At 33.8% G+C, this 24,572-nt stretch overlaps 1 protein-coding gene across 14 annotated transcripts in view; it reads right to left on the bottom strand.

The window, feature by feature from the left end:
• DLG1 (discs large MAGUK scaffold protein 1) overlaps nucleotides 1-24,572 on the bottom strand; it is a 288,004-nt gene that overhangs the window by 134,105 nt on the left and 129,327 nt on the right. For 10 of the 14 annotated variants that reach the window (XM_082458548.1, XM_082458549.1, XM_082458551.1 and 7 more), the window contains 2 exons: nucleotides 15,051-15,149; nucleotides 642-695 (listed from right to left, as the gene is read on the bottom strand). In XM_082458548.1, coding sequence (XP_082314674.1) covers nucleotides 642-695; nucleotides 15,051-15,149 — 153 coding nt within the window. The remainder of the gene's footprint in view (nucleotides 1-641; nucleotides 696-15,050; nucleotides 15,150-24,572) is intronic. The other 4 variants (XM_082458540.1, XM_082458538.1, XM_082458539.1 and 1 more) reach the window with 2 other exon arrangements.

The raw sequence follows: 24,572 nt of genomic DNA, 5'->3' as shown, positions 1-24,572 counted from the left end.
CCAAATATAATGTTTTAAAGTATAGACTGAAATCAACTATAGTTTAAAAATGGGAGAAAAAGATTTTTACAACCTATTAAATTATGCACCATTTGCTTTTTTTAAAATGCGCAAGCACAACTTCTACTTACACATCTCCGAAGATACTTTAGTTGGGGTGAAAAATGTTAGATTCTGCTGTTCTGGCTATTTATCTTTAGGAGAAAGAAGGCTTTTTAACAAAAGAAGTTTAGAGAGAAGCACTAATCAATTTAAAGTTATAAAGTTATAACTAATTATTTTAATATGTGAACACCTATAAACCTGGTCACTAAAAATCTAGTCACTCAATTAGACTTCAAAAATGACTCTCTGAATATATGGCATTGTGTAAATGACCATTGGCCAGAGACAGCGAAAGTTATTCATTTTAATTTAAAAATAAAATTTCTTATTTCAACATTTCTGCTTTGCAAGAGTATAGAAAAAGAACAACCAAAGAAGGACGGTACTGCTTCATTTACTTTAACAATTACAGCTTAGTGATAGAACATTGTAAGTACAATGTATTAGAGAAAATAATGCTGTGATTTTTGTATCTATATCAAAACCTACAAAAGAGAAAACAGAATTATTTAAATATGGCAATGAATGGAACTTACATAAGTCGATGTTTCCAAGCTATCTGTGTTGACCAGTACTGGAGGAGGATTTGCCTTAGAGAAAGAATTGTAAATGTGTTAGGCTTAACAGGAAAATTGACACATTACATAATAATGTTCACAAATGTTAGAAGCATATGAAAGATTTGCTATTTCTTAAAGTATAATTTTATATGAACTTTACATATGTTAAACTATGTATCCAGTTTCTAGCACCAATGGAAAGATTTAGGTATAGGCAATTGTTATAATTGCTTTTGAGAAATAAGTTCTTATTTCTGCTAAAACAGACACAATTTTCTTAAGATTTGCAAAGAAGTTCACCAGCCTTCTCAGAAAATCCACAAATATTCTCTATCATAACAAACAACTCTTCCCAAATTGCTTAGAAATCATTTGCTTTTCTAGTCTCAAGGATCCCATGAAGATTCCAATCATTTTATCAACCAGAAAAAAAATTCTGTCCCACACTGAACTGTGTTTAAACACTGGAATAAAAAAAAAAAAAAAAAAGCCATACAAAGAAATCAATCACAAACTTTTAGAATACTGGAAACACACTCAACGTAAAAGACCTCAATTGTTATCAACTGCAATTACTGCTTTCCATGTGTTATTCTAGACCACCCACAGAATAACTAGTGGTCAAAAAACCCCACAAAAAAACAAAAAAAACCCACAAAAAAACAAAAACAAAAAAGCCAAGTAGAATAACATAGGTCTAATTAAGTTTGGAATGAGAAAAGCTTGGCTTTCTGCTTAAGTTGAAAAGTGTTTATTATGTAGGTGCAATAAAATTTAAAGAATAAAATGCAATTAATACCAAATGAAAAACAGACCAGAATATACTAGAAAACTGATGTGATTCCTCTTAAAATTATCTTTCTTCTGCATATTTAAGAGTATAAAATTACCAAGTCAAATGACATCTTCAGAAAATCAAAAAGATGACTATCCTTTAAATAAATTTTAAGAGATGTGTTTAAACATTCACAGTTCTTCTACTCTAACTAAAGAATTACAAAAAAAGGTTGTATGAAAGAAACATAATACAAAAAATAACCGTTTTCTTCCAAGTGTATGGGCTTTTCTAAAAGGTGAATGAATATTCAGCGTTCAAATGTTTTACATTATTTTCAGCAAAGTACTAGATCTGGATGATCATATGATAAAATGCTTAAAGACAACACCATTGCATGCTTAAATAATTGTACAGTATGCATCTCAGCTACATGAAGCAGCAAGTTAAAAATGAGTAGGGACAAGGATTTACTGTACAGCACAGGGAACTATATTCAATATCTTATAATAACCTATAATGGAAAATAATCTGAAAAAATGTATATAACTGAATCACTTTGTTGTACACCTGAAACAATAAAAAATACCCTGAAAAAAACAAACAAACAAAATGAGTAGGGAATACTTTATTAAATATAAACATGATACTAACTACTTTATGTGTAGTCCTACCTTTGACTACAATAGTCTGTTTTCGAATGATTCAGTGAAAAGCAAACCTAATAGGTAAAAATACTATTTGTGAGAATGATATTTAAGCAAAGCTAGTCAACTAACAGACATTTGAGATTTTATGAACATTTGAAATTATTCATTTCCCAATGACTACTGACAATTCTCAAATTGATATTTTAATTCATTAAAAAATTAATGGTACTTCACCTTTTTTGCTTAAGAAATTACAGAGGAGGGCAAGAAAGAACAAGGCTATTTAAAGTTACAAAAGAAGTTACATTCTTCAAAAATTATGGCAAGAAAACCATTTGGTTCTCTCTGCTCATTTATTACCAAAAATATAGTGGAAAAAGTTGTTTATTACCAAAATCTAACTTATACCAAAATTATCACAACACTAGCTGTTCATGATCACCAACTCATCATCACTGTAGGTAAGTTATCTTTTGATTCTAGTCATATAAAAAGTCTAACTGATATTGAAATACATACAAACCAAACTATATAAAGGGTTAAATGTACTTCAAAATAAAATAATGACAATGAGAGATCAGGAGAAGGAGGGGCTATGGATCATATAAGAGTACATGAATTGAGGATTGTTGTAGTTGGGTGATGAGTATACATGGGAGTTCACTGTACTACTCCCTTTATGTCTGAGCATTTTTGAAGTTTTTCATAATATACAGCAAAACAATTATATTGAGTCAAGTACTCAGTTTGTGAGAGGTTAATAACTAATACAGTTGTGAAATATAGGTTAGAGTTGCTATTAAGATATTAGCATTCCCATCATAAAATTAATTTCAATTTTAAAGTTCAGTTCTGAATAAAGAATAATACAGACTAGTAAAAATAATTTGTAATTTTGACTTAATGAATATGATTAGATAATTAATATAGGTACAATAAGTTTATTTGTAGATGTATCTTAGAATTAATGAGTGAATGATCACACCTGAAGGGAAAGCATGGGAATAAAGGACTTGAAATTGAACAAAAACTGGGAATGTTCACAATGAGGATTAAGCAAGAATTTCATTCAAAACTAATGTCAAGATAAGACAACCTAGCAATTTGAAAAAGACATATCACAAAATATAGTCTAAAATAAGCCTACGTAAATGAAGCTCAAGAGGCATGATTTGACGGCCTCAAGTTTAAGCCGCCTAAAATAATGATAAAAATATTTAAGACTGTGTTAGCAGGTAGAGAATTAAAACATTACCTTAAAATTTACCCTTACTAACTTGAGATTTTCTAAATTCTTATATTACAGAATACAGAAATGGTATCTGACAAAGTAGTACTCCATTCCTCTCAAATTTGGAGGTGGTGGGAATGAGGTAGCACAATGGGCTTGGAGGGTATGATATACAACTCAGAAAGACACAATAACCTAGCACCAAAGCCAGAACAGGTACCTCTGAAGGAAGAGATAGAGAAAAATTTGGCCATGGAATTTGCTACTTTCAGATAGCTGAAGTAGAGAGCACTAAAATGAAAAACAGTAGCAAATCTGGATAGTTTAAGATCTCAGGATCTGTATCTAGGACAGGGGATAGCAGAATAGGTAACATGAAATTATCAGCTTTGCTTAGGGAGGAAATCAAACTACAGCAACAAGACTTGAGAATAATCTATGTGAAAGTTACTACAAATGAAGAAAAAAAACCCTTCCCTGCACCTCACTTTAAGTGACACTTATCAAAAGACATGGTTCTAGATCTCTCTCTACCCACACTCTACCATTCAATGACTTTGAATATACAGATAAATCACAAGTATTATTGAAACTTATTTTTTCCATCTGTAAAGAGACATACCTTTACCCAAGAGGACTGTGTGAGGACTTAGTGAAGTAATATAAAAAAAAATGTGTTGTAAACCACAGAAACCTATTGCTAATCCATTATTATTTACTAACAATATATACCATTGTGTATGTTTCAACTTAGACAATAATGAAGTCCTATAATTCACTTAGAAATGGGGGGTGATTAGTAAGGGGGCAGGGATATACCAGAAAGAGAAACTTAACAAACCCCTAAAGAATATGACCCATGAATTAATAACAAGACTTAAGAAACATAATTTTGCTCATCCAACTTTTACTATTTTATTTCATTAATAAAGGGCCTCATAGGGTCTGCTGCTGTTAACACACTGCAGCATCCTTACACACTTTCACAGCACAATATTACTTCTTAAAAATTCTGTGTTAAACTAATTCTAAGATCCAGTTATTTAAAAACAGGCCAAAATTAGGAGTTTAGAAAATGCTTTTATGCTGTATACTATATTTCTCCTTCTTAGCATGTATCAAAGTTTCATTATATTATTGGCTTAGTGTCTCTTTCTCCCCTACTAAATTATAAAAAAAATGTTTTTCAAACACAGAACTCACAAACCCCAGAGAATACATCTTGGCTTCTAATTTGAGACACACTGCATTAAAAGTTAAATGTTATCACTTCAGTGATCACTGTAAGTTAAAGTGATTGTAAAAACAAATAGGGTGAATTCTGGGAAGATGGCAACACAAGAAGTCCCACAATTTTGTCTCTCCACCTAGATAACAACTGCACTGGCAAAAACGCAAGTGCCAGTGTGATGTAACTATTTTGGAATTCTAGTCTATTGAAGGCTTACAACTTCCAGGGTAAGTATTCTATGGCAAACTGTGGTTAATCCAGTCAATTTCAGTTCTTAGCACAGTAGCAGCTATCCAACTCCCACCCCTCTTAAGTGTTCCTGGAGCAGCTGGCACAAAGCCTGCACAAACCGGGGTGGGGATGGGGGTGGGCAGCAAAAAAACACCCTGTCCTCCAAATATAGGGAATCTGTGCTCTTACTGCTGCTTCTGATCATGGAGGTGCAAAGAGGCAGTGGCCATTGTTGCTGAACCTCCCCCAATTGATGTAAATCTCTCTCTCTCTGACTGAAGTGACTCCCAAGAGATTTAAAGGGCAAGTGTCTCCTTCCACAATTTCATTTTTCTCTTTTTCCCCTTTTGAGAGCCAGACATTGAAGATTAGAATAATCAAAAGCAACCACATATATGAGGGAAATTAGAAAATCACTGCGTATGCCTGGGGAAGGTACAGGCATAGAAAAAATCTGCGAAGATCTTAAAGTTATACCATAGGCTGATTTTTAGCACAGAGGTAGCCTACAGCAATCAAAAAACCAAAAAACAAAAAACCCAGCAAACCCTAGGAAAGGGTAGAATCAGGTTTCCAGAGAAATCATAAGATTCAAACGTCCAATTTTCGACAACAAAAAAATCACAAAGCATGCAAAGAAACAGGAACATATGGTCCATTCAAAGGAGAGAGAGAGAGGAAAAAAGAAACTGTCTCTGAAAAAGAGCTGGTGGCATATCTATTAGACAAAGGATTTAAAACAACCACCTTAAAGATATCCAAAGAACTAAAAGACAAGGTGGACAAAGTCAAGAAAATGATGTATGAACTAAATGGAGATAAGAGATAGAAAACCTAAAGAGAAACCAAAAGGAAATTCTGAAGCTGAAAAGTACAATAACTGAAATGAAAAATTCACTAGAGCAGACTGGAACACGCAGAAGAATCAGCAAACTTGAAGACAAGACGACGTAAATTATTAAGTCTGAAAACAGAAAGACTGAAGAAAAGTGACCAGAGTCTAAGAGACTTGTGGGCCATCATTAAGTGGACCAACACACACATTGTGGGAGTCCAAGAAAAAGAAGAGAGAGATAAAGGGGCAGAGAAAATATCTGAAGAAATAATGGCTAAAATATTCCCAAATTTGATAAAAGACATGAATACAAACATCCAAGAAGCTCAACAAATTCAAGGTAGGATTAACTCAAAGAGATTCACACTCAGACACATTATAATCAAACTCCTGGAAGACAACGACAGGGAGAATTTTGAAAGCAGCATGAAAAAGTGACTCAATATACAAGGGATCCTCAGTAATATTAACAGATTTTTCATCAGAATTCTGGAGGTCAGGAAGCAGTGGGCTGGTATATTCAAAGTGCTAACAGAAAAACACTGCCAACCAAGAACCCTGTATCCGGCAAAACTATCCTTCAAATATGAGGGAGAAATTAAGACATTCCCAGATAAACAAAAGCTGAAGGAGATCCTTACCAATAGACTGGCCCTGAAAGGAATGCTAAAGGAAATCCTGCAGGTTGAAATGAAAGGACACAGGATAGCAACTTGAGGTGTTTGGAGAAATAAAGATCTTGGTAAGGATAAATACAAAAAAACTCTTATTATTTTAATAGTGTTTTGTAACATCACTTTTTGTTACCTACATGATTTAAGACACTAATATTTTTAAAATTATATTTAAAAAATTAGTCTAAAAGCTACTTCTTAGTACAGAAGTGAAGTCAACATTAGTAAATAACTAAAATCAATTACTAGTCCAGAAGCTAGTATTATAGTAACTTTGCTTTGTAATTCTACATTTGTTTTCTACATAATTTAAAAGATGAATGCATTTAAAAATTGTTAATTTATGTTTTTGTACATACAATGTATAAAGTTATAATTCTGTGACATCAACAACTGAAATGGGTGGGGATGGCACTGTTAAAAGGAACAGAGTTTTTGTATATTGTTGAAGTTAAGCTGGTTTAAATTCAAATTAGAGTGTTATAACTTTGGGATGTTAAATGTAATCCCCATGGTAACCACAGAGGAAATAGCTAAAGAATGTACACAAAAGGAAATGGGAAAGGAATTTAAACATTTCACTACCAAAAAATCAACCAAACAAAAAATAAGACACTAATGCAGGAAATAAGGTACAAAAAACCTATAATGAATACAGAAAACAAATAGCAAAATGACAGAAGTCTCTCCTTATCAGTAATTACTTTAAATGTAAATTGATTAAACTCTCCAATTAAAAAAAAAAAAAAAACAGCAGAATGGATAAAAACACATGACCCAACTCTATGTTGTCTACAAGAGACTCCGTTGAGATCCAAAGACACAAACAGATTGAAAGTGACAAAGACACAAACAGATTGAAAAAGATATTCCTTGCAAATAGTAACCAAAAGATAGTAGGAGTGACTATACTAACATTAGACAAAATAAAATTTAAATTTTAAAAAGTTACAAGAGACAAAGGACATTATATATTAATAAAAGGTTCAAAACAGCAAGAAGATATAACAATTACTAACATTTATGTACCTAGTGACAGACCATCAGAATCTATGAAACAAAAAATGACAGAATTAAAGAGAATAGACAGTTCTACAATAATAGTTGGAGATTTCAATGCCCACTCAAAATAATGTGTAAAATAACCAGACAAAAGATAAGTATGGAAAAAGATGACTTAAACGACACAATAAACCATCCTGACCTGACATATTTAGAACATTCTGTCCAACAACAGGATACATTCTTCTCAAGTGCACTTGGGTCATTTTCCAGAATATACCATATATTAGGCCACAAATTAAGTCTCAATAGATTTAGAAAGTCATCATACAAAGTATCTTTTATGGCCAAAATGGATGAAGATAGTAAGCAATAATAGAAGCAAACTAGAAAATTCACCAAGCTGTGGAAATTAAACAACATACTCTTAACCACTGAATCAAAGAAGAAGTAGAAAAGCAAACTGGAAAAGACTTAAAGAGATGAATGAAAATGAAAACACAACATACCAAAGCTTATGAGACACAGCAAAAGCAGTGGTAAGGGGGAAGTTTACAACTACACGTTTACCTTAAAAAACAAGAAAGACCTCAAGTCAACAAACTGAACTTTACAAATTAAGGAACTAGAAAAAGAAGAACAAACTAAACCCAAAGTTAGTACAAGGAAGGAAATAATAAAAATTAGAGCAGAGATAAGTAAAATAGAGAATAGAAAAATGATAGAGAAAAAAGACCAACAGTTGTTTTTTGAAAAGATCAACAAACTGAAAAACTTTTAGTTAGATGGACTAAGGAAAAAAGAGAGAAGACTAAATTACTAAAATCAGAAATGAACATTATTACTAATTCTACAGAAATAAAAAGGACTATAAGAGTATTATGAGCAAATGTAAGCCAACAAATTGGATAACCTACACAAAATGGACAAACTCCTACCAAGGCTGAATCATGGAGAAAATTTAAATAGACTTTATAATTAATAAGGAGATTGAATCAGTAATCAAAAATCTCCTGACAAAAGCCCTTGAAATCTGATTGCTTTCCTGGTGAATTCTACCAAACATCTGAAGAACTAACATCAATTTTTCTCAAACCTTGCCCAAAAATTGAAGAGGAAGGTACATTCCCTAACTCATCCTATGAGCCAGCATTACCCTGATACTAAGGTCAAAGGCAAGGACACTATAAGAAAACTGCAGACAAATATCCCTTATGAACATTGATCCAAAATTCTCAACAAAAACTGAATTCAGCATCATATTAAGAAGATTATATACCATGACCAAGTGGGATTTATTCCTGGAATGGAAGGATGATTCAACATATGAAAACTGATCAATGTAATACACCACATCAACAGAATGAAGGAAAAAAACAACACAATCACCTCAATCGATGCAGGAAGTATTTGACAGTATTCAACATTCTTTCATGATAAAAACGTTTAACAAACTAAGAATATAAGGAAATCACCGCAGCATAATAAAGGTCGCATATGAAAAACCTACAGCAAACATCATACTTTCATGGTGAAAGACTGAAAGCTTTCCCTCTAAGATCAGGAACAAGTCAAGCTGGCCCACTTTCACCACTTCTATCCAACACAGTATTAAAAATCAGTCAATAAGACAAATAAGAAAAAAAAATGACATTCAAATGAGAAAGAAGGAAAATTATGTGTCTTCAGATAATATGATCATACATGTAGAAAACCCTAAAGAAACCACACAAAAACCTGTTAGAACTAATAAACTTAGCAAAGTAGCAGGATATGGTCTACACACAAAAATCAGTTGCATTCCTATACACAATCTGGAAAGAAAATTACAAAAACAATTCCATTTACAACAGCATCAAAAAGAATAAAATAATTAGGAATGAACTTAGCCAATGAGGTGAAAGATTTGTGCACTGAAAACTATAACGTTGCTGAAAGAAATTAAAGACAACAGAAATAAATGGAAACACATTCCCTGTTCATGACATCTTAATACTGTTAAGATGTCAATACTACCCAAAGCAATTTACAGATTTCATCCAATCCCAATCAAAATTCCAATGATGTTTTCTGCAGAAATAGAAAAATCCAACCTAAAATTCATATGGAATCTCAAGGGATCTGAATAGACAAAATAATTCTAAAAAGGACAAAGCTGGAGGACTCATACTTTCTCATTTCAAAACTTACTACAAAGCTACAGTACTCAAAAGTATGGTACTGACATAAAGACAGACATATACCGATGGAATTGAATAGAGACTGCAGAAATGAACCCTCACATATATAGTCAAATTGTTTTCAACAAGGGTGCTAAGACCATTCAATGGGGACAAGACAGTCTTTTCAACAAATGGTGCTGGGAAAACTGGATATCCAAATGCAAAAGACTGAATTTGGACCCTTACCTAACATCATATACAAAAATTAATTTAAAACGGACCCATGACCTAAATAAAAGACCTAAAAAACTATAAAACTCTAAGAAGAAAACACAGGGTAAAAGCTTCAGGACACTGCATTTGGTAGTGATTCACTGGATATAACACTAAAGGCACAGGCAACAGAAGAAAATACAGACAATTTGGACTTCCTAAAAATTAAAAATTTTGTGCATCAAATGACACCATCCACAAATTAAAAAGGCAACCCACAGAATGGGAGAAAATATTTGCAAATCATATATCTGATAAGGAACTAATATCCAGAATATATAAAGAACTCCTAAAACTCAATTAAAAAAACTGCAATGCAATTCAAAAATGGGTAAAGGACTTCAATAGACATTTCTCCATAGAAGATATGCAAATGGCCAATAAGCACATGAAAAGATGTTCAACATCACTAATCATTTGGGAGCTGCAAATCAAAACTACAATGAGATACCACCTCATACCCATCAGGCTGGCTACTATCATGAAAAGAGAATATAAGGAGTATTGGTGAGGATGTGGAGAAATTGGAACCATTGTGTTCCACTGGTGGGAATATACAATGATACAACACTGTGGAAAATAGTATGGTGGTTCCCCTAAAAATTAAAAATTAAGTTACAAAGTGATCCAGTTATTCCACTTTCAGGTATACACTCAAAAGAATTGAAAGCAGGGTCTTGAAGAGGTGTCTGTACACCTGTGTTCACAGTAGCATTATTCACAATAGCTAAAATGTGGAAGCAATTCAAGTTGTTCATTGACAGATGAATGGATAAGCAAGGTCTCATATATACATAAAATGGGATATTATTTAGCTTTCAAAAGAAGGGAAATTCTGATGCTACATATGCTACAACACAGGTTAACCTTAAGGACATTATACCAAGTGAAATCAGCTAGCCACAAAAAGACAAACACTGTTATGATTTCACTTCCATGAGGTACTTGAGTCAAAACCACAGACACAGAAAGTAGAATGGTAGTTGCCAGGGCCTGGGGGGTAGGGAGGAATGGGGAATTAAGTGTTTAATGGGTACAGAGTTTCAGTTTTGCAAGGTGAAACAAGTTCTGCAGATGGATGATGGTGATGTTTGCACAGCAATATCAATGTACTTAATACCACTGAACTGTAAACTTAAAAATAGTTAAGGTGGTACGTTTTACATTATGTGTATTTGATCACAATAAAAAAAAAGGAAAACAAATATATGACCTCAATCTAATTACTAAAATGCATCAAACACAAATTGCGGGATATTCTACAGAACGACTAGCCTGTTCTCTTGTAAAAGGCCACACACATGAAAGACAGATTGTGTAGCTACTTCAGATTAAAGTAGACTCATGAAAACTAACTGTGGTCTTGGATGGGCCAAAGTACCTGTTTTTGTTTTTCATACAAAAAACATTATTAGGGCAACTGGTAAAACAGAACTACAGTGGGTAGTATTATATTAATGTTAATTTTCTGGTTTAGCTCACTGCACTATGGTAATATTTTTGTTCTTTGGAAAAATATTTAATATTGTAAAGTATTAATATTTAGCGGTAAGAGGGGCATGAATAAAACTTCCTTTTAACTGGTTTACAAAAAATAATATTATACTCAATTACAGAAGAACAGAAATGATAAAGCAGATGTGGCAGGTAAAAATATTAACAACTGGGAGATGTGGGTCAAAATATATGGAATTTCTTTGTAAAATTCCTGCAACTTTCTGTAAGTCTGAAATGATTTGAAAATAATATAAAAACAAACAAACCAACATAAAACCAACAAAAAAACCCAAAACACAAATAGAACAGTGGCACTGCAGTCAGATATTAGTGTGTGGCTTAAAAAGGCTCATCAAGGTAATCCAAGTATACTATTCTATTTAAGATTACTAGTAAAATGAAAATGTATCAAGCCATGCTTTAGATTATACTAATGATCAAATCATTTAAGAGTCAACACTCAGATGTTCTGTGGAACTTGAATTATCCAGAAGCAACAGGATGTTCTATACTGGTTATACCTCTAACGTAAACTACTCTCATGTCATGTGGGAGTTATTTGTTAAGTTGTGATTTGCATAAACAGAGAGTAGGCTCCTAGAGGACAAGAACAATGTTACATTCATCTTAGTATCTACATGATTGGAACAATAACAAATAATTGAACAAAAACTAATCCCTCCAAAGCACCTGTTTGCGTGTGAACAGAGACTTTCACACAGACGCACAAAATTAGCTTTAAAGCATTTTCAACAATACTTTAATTACCCGATAGCTCCTCACAACTGGTAAAAAAGGAGGTCTAAAGAATCTGGTTTTAAAGCAGAGTATTTATTCTGGGTGTATATTTAATAGGCCAGTATCATAGAGATTATATGATTTTATCTCCAGCAGGAAGAGCTAGCACCTGTTATATAACTACCATGTGCTCAGTTTCTATGTGGAGAAACTGAGGCTATGAGAAACTGAGTAATGTCCCCACCATCACACAACCAGGCAAGGGTGAGGCCAGGAACTGGTAGGGTCAGGTGTCACTATAAAGTCCAGGTTCTTTCTGCAACTTCAAAAAGTCATTCAATGTATCCTTCTCTGTACCACTCTGAGTAATAAGCATGATAATCCCTACTGCAGAGGGTTATCATAAAATTTAAATGACATGATCAATATAAAAGTACTGTGAAAGTTTGAAGTTCTACAAATAATCAAAGGCAATATTAAAAAAAATTATCATCTACCTATTTGTCCTCAAATTCATTTTGAAGTAGTCAGGGAGGCGTCAGCCACCCTTTTTAATAGATGAAGGGAGTAGAAAACTCAGAGAGGTTAAGTAACTTGTTTGAGTCCCAAAGTAGGACTAGAATCTAAATCTTGTATCTTCTGTTTCTATTTCTATTACATCCTGATGCATCTAAAATATAAAGTAGTAGATCTTTAGAAGAAAAATATCTATTTAAAATGTTAAAATCAGGTTATGTATTAGGTGTGGATTTCAAAATTCAATTGGGGACAAATATTTTAATCACTTTTATTAATTTTATAATGCACGTTATACTCCATTACTCAGGCACACACTTACTTATTCTGGAAAATGAGGCACACTCCACAGCCTTCTCACATAAACAACATCAATGGTTAAACTACTCTACTTTTGGACTTTTGTAAGTATATTTAAAACCTAAAATGAGGCTAGGTAGTATAAATAAGCCTCTTCTGTTCATTTGTTTTTTTAACTTGTTCCTTGGTTTACTGTCTCAAGGAAATATGAAACAACACTAATACAAATAGCCAAGATCATGTGCCAGCTGCACACACACACTCTTATTCTTTCAATCACTGTAAAACATTTCAAGTAAGTACTATCATCTTCAGTGTTACAGATGAGTAAAGAGAAGATCAGTGTTAAGTAAACTGCTCAGTTACACAGCCAGTTAAGTGGTAGGACTGGAATTCTAAACCAGATCAATCTAAGTTCTTTATTTATAACTACATGGCTATGCAATGCCTCAACAATTTCCAAGTGTAGTGTGATGCTAAGTTAGGGACACTGGAGTAAATAAGTCAGAGAACTCTGAAATGGAAGGACTGGTTCCCTATTGAATATAAGAACAGAAACTATGGGGCTTCCCTGGTGGCGCAGTGGTTAAGAATCCGCCTGCCAATGCAGGGGACACGGGTTCGAGCCCTGGTCCCGGAAGATTCCACATGCCGTGGAGCGGCTGGGCCCGTGAGCCACAATTACTGAGCCTGCGCGTCTGGAGCCTGTGCTCCGCAACAAGAGAGGCCGCGATAGTGAGAGGCCCGCACACTGCAATGAAGAGTGGCCCCCACTTGCCACAACTGGAGAAAGCCCTAGCACAGAAACGAAGACCCAACACAGCCATAAATAAATAAATAAATAAATAAATTAATTAAAAAAAAAAAAAGAACAGAAACTACTACAAAATTTCAAAGGATTCTAGAAAACTATTTTAACATCAAAACACAAATTGAGGTGACAAGAGTAAAATAAACTTTCAAATGTCCTACTTTAAAAAATATTGTACTACTAAATCCTAGTTACTTGGAAAGGTGTTACATTATTACAATATTACAATAACCCTTTGGCTGCTTATGTAGAATTATATTTTATTTATAAATTCAATTTCTTCTCTGCAATACAGAGGAACTATCCATCTGGACTTATCTATTCAATTCTTGGTAGTTTTACAATGATTTGACTTTTAATGATTTTCATAAAGGGTCAGAGACTATATAGAAGCAGTAACATAATAACATGGACTGAAGTTTTAGTGTAATACCTATAATTTCCCCTAGAATCCTATTTTGTATAATGTTCTTACTGATTTTCACTTTTTAGGAGAGGGGAAGGGCACAGAGATGTGAACAATCACAGCTGATAACCCATTTTTTCCCACAATAGGACTTACTTTGACACTGTTTTCACAGCAAAAACACCATTTTTACTAGATTTCATGCTATAGATCAATAATAATAAAAATACCTAAAGACGCATTTATTTACACTTTAAATGAGGTTGAGATCTTCCACACCAAAGATCACTATTATTATACGTAATAATACTACCATTATTTTAACTTTGGATGACTCTGTTGGTTGGGTAATGTCTTAATAAGCCATCCCTTGGAACTATTAAGTAAAGCTCTGAAAGCTAAAAATGTTCAGATTATCTGACATTTGGTTATTGTTTCATTTTATTTTTTGACTGTTATACATTAACTTTAAAAAAAATGAACTTATGATTTTAAAATAGTTTTAGATTTACAGAAAAGTTGCAAAGATACCACGAAGAGTTCCCCATATACTTTGTATACATTAGCTATTGTTTTTAAATAATAAATGTGAAGTATGTTATCCTACCCAATGACAGAAAGATGAGTATTTCCAAAGATAAATATATACTAGAAAACAAAATGCTATATATAAAATGGCACATCCAGTACAAGATCAGGAGGAAAATTATTTTTATTATCTTTAGAAAATAAACAAAATTTCCCAAAGCAAATAAATTAAAAAACTGTTTCGAACAGATTTACAAGTATAAAAGGCATGATAACAAATCTAAGGCGGTTCAATATGATGAAGTTTAGAATGTATCTTATTTCACAGATAACCTGATAAAATGGCAAATATTAACCCATCTTATATTAAATCCCAGATATTTAACTCCCTAAAAGTACCGTTTGAAGCCCAATGTGAATTACCAAATCTAACAAAGAAATAGTTAAAATGGTTTGAAAAGAATACAAATGAAACATTAAAAACAAATGAAGTTTTTATAAAGAAAAAAGAAAACTAATAAAAACCTGTGGTATGGTGGGTAGGATGACAGTACTCTCAGCAGGGACTGGCAGGACAGGGATCACAGGGACAGTGGGAGGAGAGGGAGGTACAGCTTCTGTTGGCTAAAAATCATCAACGACAAAACATCAGGAAAAATATCAAATAAAAAGGAAACACATAATAGAAAGTTTTGTCATAAAGATATAGTTTTCAGAAATAACTGAAATAGGTAAAGTAATATATTACTTCAATTTAAATGAGAAAATGCTCAATTATACCACCAATAATAATTTTAATGACTCTGTAGTTAAAACGAGTGACTACTCTTTAGATGTTTAAATGAAAATAAAAGATAATGAGTTAACAATACTCCTCCACTGGGAGGCAAGACACTCACTTCATAGACAGATTACAAAATATTTTTGTAGCATTCAGTATATATCTGACTACTTTCCTCCTTGCATTCAAGGAATCAAAAGTAATTTCATTAGCCCATGAGGTAGGCAATTGGGGCCTATAAATCCACAAACAGAAGATTCAATGGACTTAAAAACTGAATTTATATCATTTTAAAGAATCTGTGCTGTTAACCTCTACTATCAAGAACTGTAATAACCTGTCTTAAACCTGCCTGTAAAGTCATTAAGTGGGAACTCTAGTGACATAATTTAAACTAAGAAGTTTTGATATTTATACTCAATTACTCTATCAGGCTTAATTACTATTTTAAAAAAAGAGGTAAATGGAACACAGAAAAGGGGTCTTGTAACAAGTCCCAATCTCTATAACCTGGATTAATTCATAAATATTTGCTATACCAATGACATATTCTACATATATAAGAAAAACATTAAAATCAAATCTATAAGAAAACAATGTACATAAGAAGACACTTAAAACAGGAAGAACCAATTGCCACACTTGAAACTATGCTTTTCCTCATTGATAAAGAAATACAAAATAAAATTATAATGTTGACCTTTTGTTGTCAATCAAATCAATCAAGATTTATCATAAATGTATGGCATCTCTTCAATAATGGTGCTGGGACAACCAGATAGCAACATGCAAAAGAATAAAGTTAAACCACTACCTCACATCCTATATAAAAACTAACTGGAAATTAATCAATGACCTAAATATAAGCATTAAAACCATAAAACTTTTAGAAGAAAACATAGGGATAAATCTTCATGACCTTGGACTTGACAATGGATTCTTAAATATGATATCAAAAGCATAAGTAAAAAAAAAAAAATCAATTAGACTTTATCAGAATTAAAACCTTTTGTGCATCAAATGGCATTATCAAGAAAGGGGAAAGACAGCGCATGGAATGGGAGAAAATTTCGTAAATCATACATCTGATGATAGTTTAACATGCAGAATATATAAAGAACTCCTACAACTCACCACAAAAAGACAATTAAAAAATAGGCAAAGGACTTCAACAGACATTTCTCCAAAGAAGATACACAAATGACCAATAAGCACATGAAAATATACTCAGCATCATCATTCATTAGGGAAATGTAAATCAAAGTTACAATGATATATCACTTCATACCTACTAGGATGCTGTAATAAAAAAGTGAAAACAAAAAGAGAAAGTTAACAAGTGTTGGCAAGGATGTGCAGAAACTGGAATCCTCAAAAACTGCTGGTGGGAATGCAAAATGGTGCAGTCACTGTGGAAAACAGTTTGGTTTGGCAGGTCTTCAAAAAACTAACCCTAGGATTACCATATGACCCAGCAATTCTACTCCTAGGTAAATACTCAAAAGAACTGAAAAGAGGGACTTGAATACTTTACCCCAGTGTTCAATGATGCATTATTACTTTTTTTTTTTTTTTTTTTGGCCTCTCGTTGTGGAGCACGAGCTCCAGACGCGCATGCTCAGTAGTAGCTGTGGCGCACGGGCTTAGTTGCTCCCTGGAATGTGGGATCTTCCCAGACCAGGGATCGAACGCGTCTTCCCTGCAATGGCAGGCAGACTCTCAACCACTGCGCCACCAGGGCAGCCCTTCAATGATGCATTATTCACAACAGCCAAAAGGTAGAAACAACCCAAGTGTCCATCAGCAGATAAACAGCTACAAGATGTGGTATATTTATACAATGGATATTAATTCAGCCATAAAAAGGGATGAAATTCTGATACATGCTACACATGGATGAATCTTGAAAACATTATACTAAGTGAAATTAACCAGACACAAAAGGTCAATATTGTGTGATTCCACTTATATGAAATATTTAGAATAGGTAAATTCATAAAAAGTAGACTAGAAGTTACCGGGGGCCAGGGAGAGAGGAGCATACGTAGTTTACTGCTTAAGGGTTACAAAGTAAGTTTGAGATAATGAAAAGGTTTTGGAAATAGTAGATAGTGGCGATGGTTGGGCAACACTGAGAATGTAATTAATGCCACAGAATTGTGCAGTTAAAACTGGTTAAAATGGCAAATGTATTTTACCACAATTAAAAAACTCAAAAAAATTTTAATGCATGGAAACAGGTCCTTTCACAGTGCTGTTGGATATATAACGTCATACAAACTTTATGAAAAGCAATCTAAGTAATTATCTATAGCTTTAAAAATGTTCAAACTCTTTGACTTAGTAATTGTGGAAATCTATCCTAAGGGAATAATTCAAAAAGCAAATGTCTTAACACTCACTATATTCTTTTGAGCATTGTTTATACTTGGGGAAATGTAGGATATCCTAAATATAAGGTGTTGGAATAGCTGAGCAAATAATGATAATTTTATAAGATTAAATATTATGCATCAGTTAACAAGCATCTGTAAGAACAGCCTGTAAGTCATAAAGGACATTGCCTATGACATGACATTAAGTAAAAAAGGGAAGATAAAGCTTTTATTTAAAAAATGGAAAGAAATGTTTGAAAAGTAAACCTCTGAGGGCAGGATTATGAATGGTTTTTCTCCCCTGCCTCTTTATTTCGAATTCTACTTTTCCAGTCGTCAACAATGAATACACAGTGATGGTATGATGCTGGGTGAGGGATGGAAGATCTATTCATATTAAGAGAAAAACAATTATTATGATCTTTTACCATCTCATTCTCTAGAAAATAAACTGAAAATGCATTTCCCATTAATTGTTCTAAAAGATGCTAACAAATTTCAATGATTTTACAAGATTATTAGAGTTGAAGAAGCTAGGGATCAAGTTTAACCCTTCATTTTACAACTGAGCTAGGCTCACAAAAGGTAACCTGTGAGGAATTAGGAAAAAACTTGCTAGACTACTGTTACCTGGATTTCTTATATCCTGTAGAAAGAGATTTTAAGCCATTAGATTTTGTTTCCTTTTTTTCTTTCTTTTTAATGTTCCCAGTCTAAACCAGTTCCCTGTTTGGGATGATGGAAAAAGTTATGGAGATGGACAACGGTGATGGCTGCACAACACTGTGAATGTATTTAATGACACTGAATTAACTGTACACTTAAGAAAGGTTAAAATGGTAAAATTTTGTTATGTATATTTTACCACAATTTTTTAAAAAAAGGACATTAGGAATAAAGCCTCTGTGGGTCTTACTTGGGACTCCAGTCACCAATTATACATTGTTCCTATAGAAAAAAAAATTCGAATTCCATAGTATGAGCTTAAAACAAGTAATTTAAATGCCAACCAATTTTCAATGGAATACTTACAACTTTTTAAAAATGTTTGAAAAACCCAGAGATTCTAACTCCTAATTTATGACAAAGAGAAAAAACTAGTTTTAAAAGAATTTATGTTAAGTGAAATAAGTCAGAGAAAGACAAATACCACATGATCTCACTACAAAACAAAACAAACAAAACAAAATGAAAAGAGACTCATAGATACAGAAAACAAATGTGTGGTTGCCAAAAGGGAGGGAAGCAGTGGGGGGGGCGGGGTGGACGAAAGAGGTGAAGGGAATTAAGAGCTATAAACCTCTAGTTATATAAGTCACAGGGATGTAATATACAGCACAAGAAATAAGGTCAATAATATTGTAATAACTTTGTATGGGGAGAGATGGTTACTAGACTTACCGTGGTGATCATTTCACGATATACGTAAATATCAAATCATTAGTACACCCGAAACTAACATAATACTGTACAACAACTATATTTCAATAATTTTAGAAAACTGCTGCTGAATCAACTGGATATACATATGGAAAATGAAATGAACCCTCTTCACTCCCTTACACCATACTTAAAATTAATTCCAGATGGCTTACTGACATAATTAAGAGATGTACAAAAATTAGGTTTCTAGAAGATAGTATTGATAGAATACCATCAGGATCTTGGTGTAGGCAAAGACTTCCTGAATAGGAAAGTACAGGTTGTTGAAGTCGAGCAGGGTGAGGAGAGCCTCTGTGCACAGGGAGTGGAAGGGTGGCAGCAGTCTGGAGCAGGGTGTTGCGGAGTCTGAGCAGGATGAGGAGGGTATCCCACGTGGGCAAGTAGTGGCAGCAGCCTGATGTGCTTTGCTGGATCCCAAGTGTGATGGAGTATCTATGTGGCAGTAGTAGTAGTCTGGCACGAAGTATAGGGACCCCAGTGGAACAAGGTGGGGATATCTCTTGGATCTTGAGCTGGGTGGGAAGGATGTCTACCTAGAGCATCGACAGTGACAGGAGATTGCTTACATACAGGGGATTTTTTTTTTTTTTTTTTTAAAGATGTTCCCCTCCTAAGGCTAATCCTGCCCCCTTTTAGGGCACCCCCACCATATATTTTTTTTTATAATTACACATTTTTTCTTGTGATAACAACTTTTTTAATTAATTTATTTATGGCTGTGTTGGGTCTTGGTTTCTGTGCGAGGGCTTTCTCTAGTTGCGGCAAGTGGGGGCCACTCTTCATCGCGGTGCGCGGGCCTCTCATTATCGCGGCCTCTCGTTGTGGAGCACAGGCTCCAGACGCGCAGGCTCAGTAATTGTGGCTCACGGGCCTAGTTGCTCTGCGGCATGTGGGATCTTCCCAGACCAGGGCTCGAACCCATGTCCCCTGCATTGGCAGGCAGACTCTCAACCACTGCGCCGCCAGGGAAGCCCATACAGGGGATTTTTGATCCAAGGATAAAGGAAGCAAGGTTCCTCACATCAGAGAACGGAGTCACAAATATGGAAAGGGAGAAAATTAGTCTGAAATCTACGGTTTTACACTAGATTTGGAGGCACTGGTATGACTGCATGGTTTTCAATATATATAAATACAGAAATAAATGCATGTGTTTCTATGTACATATATACCCTAGCTCTGTCTACAGAGAAGACCTGGGAGCAGTAACACCTCAATAGCATGAAAATACTTAGCATTCAGATCCTGGTTTATAAATACCCATTCTTTGATTAAAAAAAAAAACAAAAGAGGAATCTTTGGAGAAATGGCTGATTCCAGGGCTAGAGTCTAGCAAGTACAATATGAGCCTAGAACATACTGCTGTTCCAGAAAATAAGGAAGTGCTCAAAGAATAACGAGGGCATGACAAAGGACACTGACAGTCAGCTTGAAGGGCTCTTATCAGTCAGATTGGGAACAATTTGAGACTCAAAATAAATAATGATAATGATGGCATAAATCCCACTGAATTAAACAGGACTCCAAGAGTCTACACTGATATAATTACATAATAATTAAATGAATAGAGAGAAGAGAGAGCATTTCCTTACAGTAGAATGCCAATTAAGAAATGTAGAAGGAATGATGGAGTTACAAAATCATCATTTGGCAACCATCATAGTAATAATTCATTCAAGAAACATCAACAAATGTTAAAACTTCCATTGCTGCTGAATGAACCCTCCATTTCATTCTAGTGGAAGAAAGTTTGAATGTGAGACACACACACACACACATACACACACATATCTCCCCTACAAAGATTAATTACAGTGAAGAAATGTAGCAGACACTATCTTAAAGTTAACATCACCAGGACAAATCAAAATCATATGCTACCTGATAGGATGTAATAAGAATACATCGCTTCTGTGACATTCTTATCAAAGATGCATAACTTGAACATTAAACATCAGACAAACCCAAATTGAGTGACAAACTACAAAATAACTGGCTGTAGTCATCCAAAGTATCAAAGACAAGAAAGTCTAAAGTTTATCATTTTTTTATTTAATTTTTTTAAACAGCTTTGTTAAGGTATAACTGATATACAAAAACTGCACATATTTAATGTATACAATTTGATGAGTTTGGACATATGCATACACCTGTGACACAATCTTCACAATCAAAGTAGGAGACATATCTAACACCTATAAAAGTTTCTTTATGCCTCTTTAATAGGGTCAGCTATTAGCTAATTAATAATCCATTTTAACATAAAAAAGACATAGCTGTATGCTTATATCAAATTTCAAGGTCAAGTACAAAAATTTCCTCCATTAGGCAGTTGCTCTCCAAAACCCTTTATGATAAACTATAAATTCTTTAATATTACATTTAAACCTCACTGTATTACTGGCTCAGAGCCTATTCTAAATCTATTTCCTTTCGATACGATAATCTAGAGGATCTGAATACCATTTTTAAAAAATCCTAAAAAAATGTACACCATCTGAATTCACCCCACTCTCTACAGGGCACTGAGCAAGTACTTTGAAAAAGAACATATGCCCCTGCTTCTTCCTTAAGAAAGGCAAATACTGATGAGAAAGTCTTCAAAACCAAATGGGTACCAACACACACAATTCCCTAGCCACAGCCAATAACCAGATCAGGTAACACAGAATTACAGAACAACAAGTCATTTAGTTCATATGAAACAAAAATACCACGCTAAACAAATAATATCTAATCAAATGAAGGTTGAGTGATGAGGAACAGCACAGATGTTAGATATGATAATACATATGAAGAGACAAGAGGCTATTTTCAGTGCAGGATTGAGAGCATGGTAAAATTCTGGGGAGTTGTAGAACAAGATTCTAAATTGGAAAATGGCAAACTTAAGATTCTAATATAAATAATGAGGCAGCAATATACAGTAACCATTATATATGGGTTATTACAGAAAAGAAGGAATTCACCATAAGCATTTTAAACTTGAAAAATCTTACATACATATTTTATTAGACAATATGACTTTTATGCCATCATCCTTCTTCTGCTCCATTTGTATATATCACTCAATAAGATCAGCTTCAACGAGTTTTTTTTTTTTTTTTTTTTTAATCTTGACCATGTGACTAACAACGGTCTCAGTTGTTTCTATCCATAGCAACACCATGGAATCATTAGCCTCGGAGGCTGCCTTCAGAGACTTGTTTCCATGACAACAGAGGCTATAATATTAACACTGTCTCAAAGAACACTGCAGAAAATTGTAAATTCCCGGAAAGTAACTGGATTGTACATATTTTTAAAGTACTTTTTTAATGCCAGTATCGAATTGACAGCTTTCTGAAAAATGTTTTAACTAATTTTTAGAGATTCTTGTTATTTATTCACAGCTTTACATTTTAAATTTAAGATCTTAAAATTATGAAAGCAGCTTTTAAAAAAATTTTGATAAAAAGTGGTCTGAAACCTCATTAGGTATAGCCACATGCTTAATGTGTACTACACATCTACATTTATGACTATGTACCTCCCTCTTTCACTTCCATTAATTCAACAATAAATGAAAAACAATATATAAATTGAGTGCCCCTACCTTTAATAAATCTCTTTTTGCTTAAAATAGTTAAAGTGGTTTTTTTCATATGTGCATCTGAATCCTGACTGATACAGGAAGAGACAGAAGGAACAATTAGGAGGCTGCTATGATAATCCAGCTGAGAGGTGATCAGTGGCTTTAACCGAACGACAGTGATGGTGAAAATGGACATGAGTAGTCAAATAAAGATAGATTTTGAATGTAGAATTGGTGTATCTAGTGACTGATGGGAAGTTGGGAGGAAGGACTATTAAGAATAACACCAACAATGGCCACTAAAAAGTATCTTTTACATCATAGTTAGACCCAACCACAATAGATTTACAAGGCTTTCTGAACATATTTTTAAACTCTTTCTCAATTATTTTCTTTTTAATTTTTGGCTGCACCCCATGGCATGTGGGACCTTAGTTCCCCGACCAGGGATCAAACCCGCGCCCCCTACATTGGAAGGCGGAGCCTTAACCACTGGACCGCCGGGGAAGTCCCTCTCACTTATTTTCTTGCTTATTAAAATGGTCATCATAGCATAAGATCAAACTCTGAAGAAAGATAACTAATACCATACTACCAGGTAATTAATAATTGTTTACATCTTACATTAACATGTCACATGAATGGGGTAAACTAAGCTTAGAATACACACAAAGATTCAATAAGGTCAAAATAAATTTATACCACATTTATGGAAGATGAAATATATGAAATAGTAACTCTTTTGTTATCAATATCTTAGACAACAAGGAAAAAAAAATTACCCCTATGCCACTGTTGGTCAATAAGGATTTTATTTTGTTTTTGTATGGCACAGTTTAATATTCTTAATCCAAGTTCCTTTGCTTAAATATCTACTATGTGGTAATGAGACATGTTTCTCTGAATAAATGTCAAAGAAGCTATCTAAGAGGGAAAGAGAAACCAGGGGAAAAAACTGCAAGCCTTCTGTATGTTTATAGAAGGATAAAATACAGCACAGTAGATTTATCAAAACTGTTTGGGAATCACTGTATTTAACAGGGGTCCAGTATCTTCAGAATAAAGGTGTTTTTCATTGCTCAGATATGGTTCTCATTTGATTCAAATGCTCTTTTTGCCACAGTTACTCCAAATAAGTACCTTCAAAATAAACTCCGTAACAAGTTATTTGAACCAGCTGTATATGATACCTGTGTCATAATTATCTCAGAAGCAAATAGCAACGAAACCAGATACAATTTTTAACAAATACTAAGAGATTAAATATAAATTTTTGATTTTAAAATAACAAAGGGGGATAGGGAAATAGATCCAGTGATTAACAATCCTAGTATAGAAGCATGGGTACAAATTTGTTAGTTCATACAGACAGAACATCTAGTTTACGGATCTATTTCTGCTTCCAAGATTCATGATAGTTAAGGTATGTCATCCCTTCATTATAAAAAGATGGTGTTTTATCAGCATTCAGCTGATCACTTTGTATTGGTAGAAGGATGAGCCAACAATCACTAAAAATTTCAAGTAAACAGAGATCCAAAACTTGGATTCAAAGATGTGGTTACGTAATTAACAAATAGGTATGAAACTACCAACTGCAATATGCTGCCTGCCCCCCACCCCCCAATTTTATCAGACTACGGCTACAGAAACATACACAACCGTGGACTCCATAATGACTAACCTAAAACAGGCCCTTAAATCTTCCTAGTAATCATATATTTACCCTATTCTATTCATTCTTGTACAAGTCCCTAGTGATTCAGGCCGCTATTACTTTTCTGAAGTCATCTACTATTCTCCTCCCACTCAGCGTTTCAGCCATATTGACCTCTCTACTGTTCTCCAAACACTCTAAACATGCTCTGGCCTCA

Source organism: Balaenoptera physalus (genome assembly GCF_965194825.1).
Source record: "Balaenoptera physalus genome assembly, chromosome: 4".
Taxonomy (NCBI): Eukaryota; Metazoa; Chordata; class Mammalia; order Artiodactyla; family Balaenopteridae; genus Balaenoptera; species Balaenoptera physalus.
Note: the sequence above shows the minus strand (reverse complement) of the source record. Positions and strands in the feature narration are given on the sequence as shown.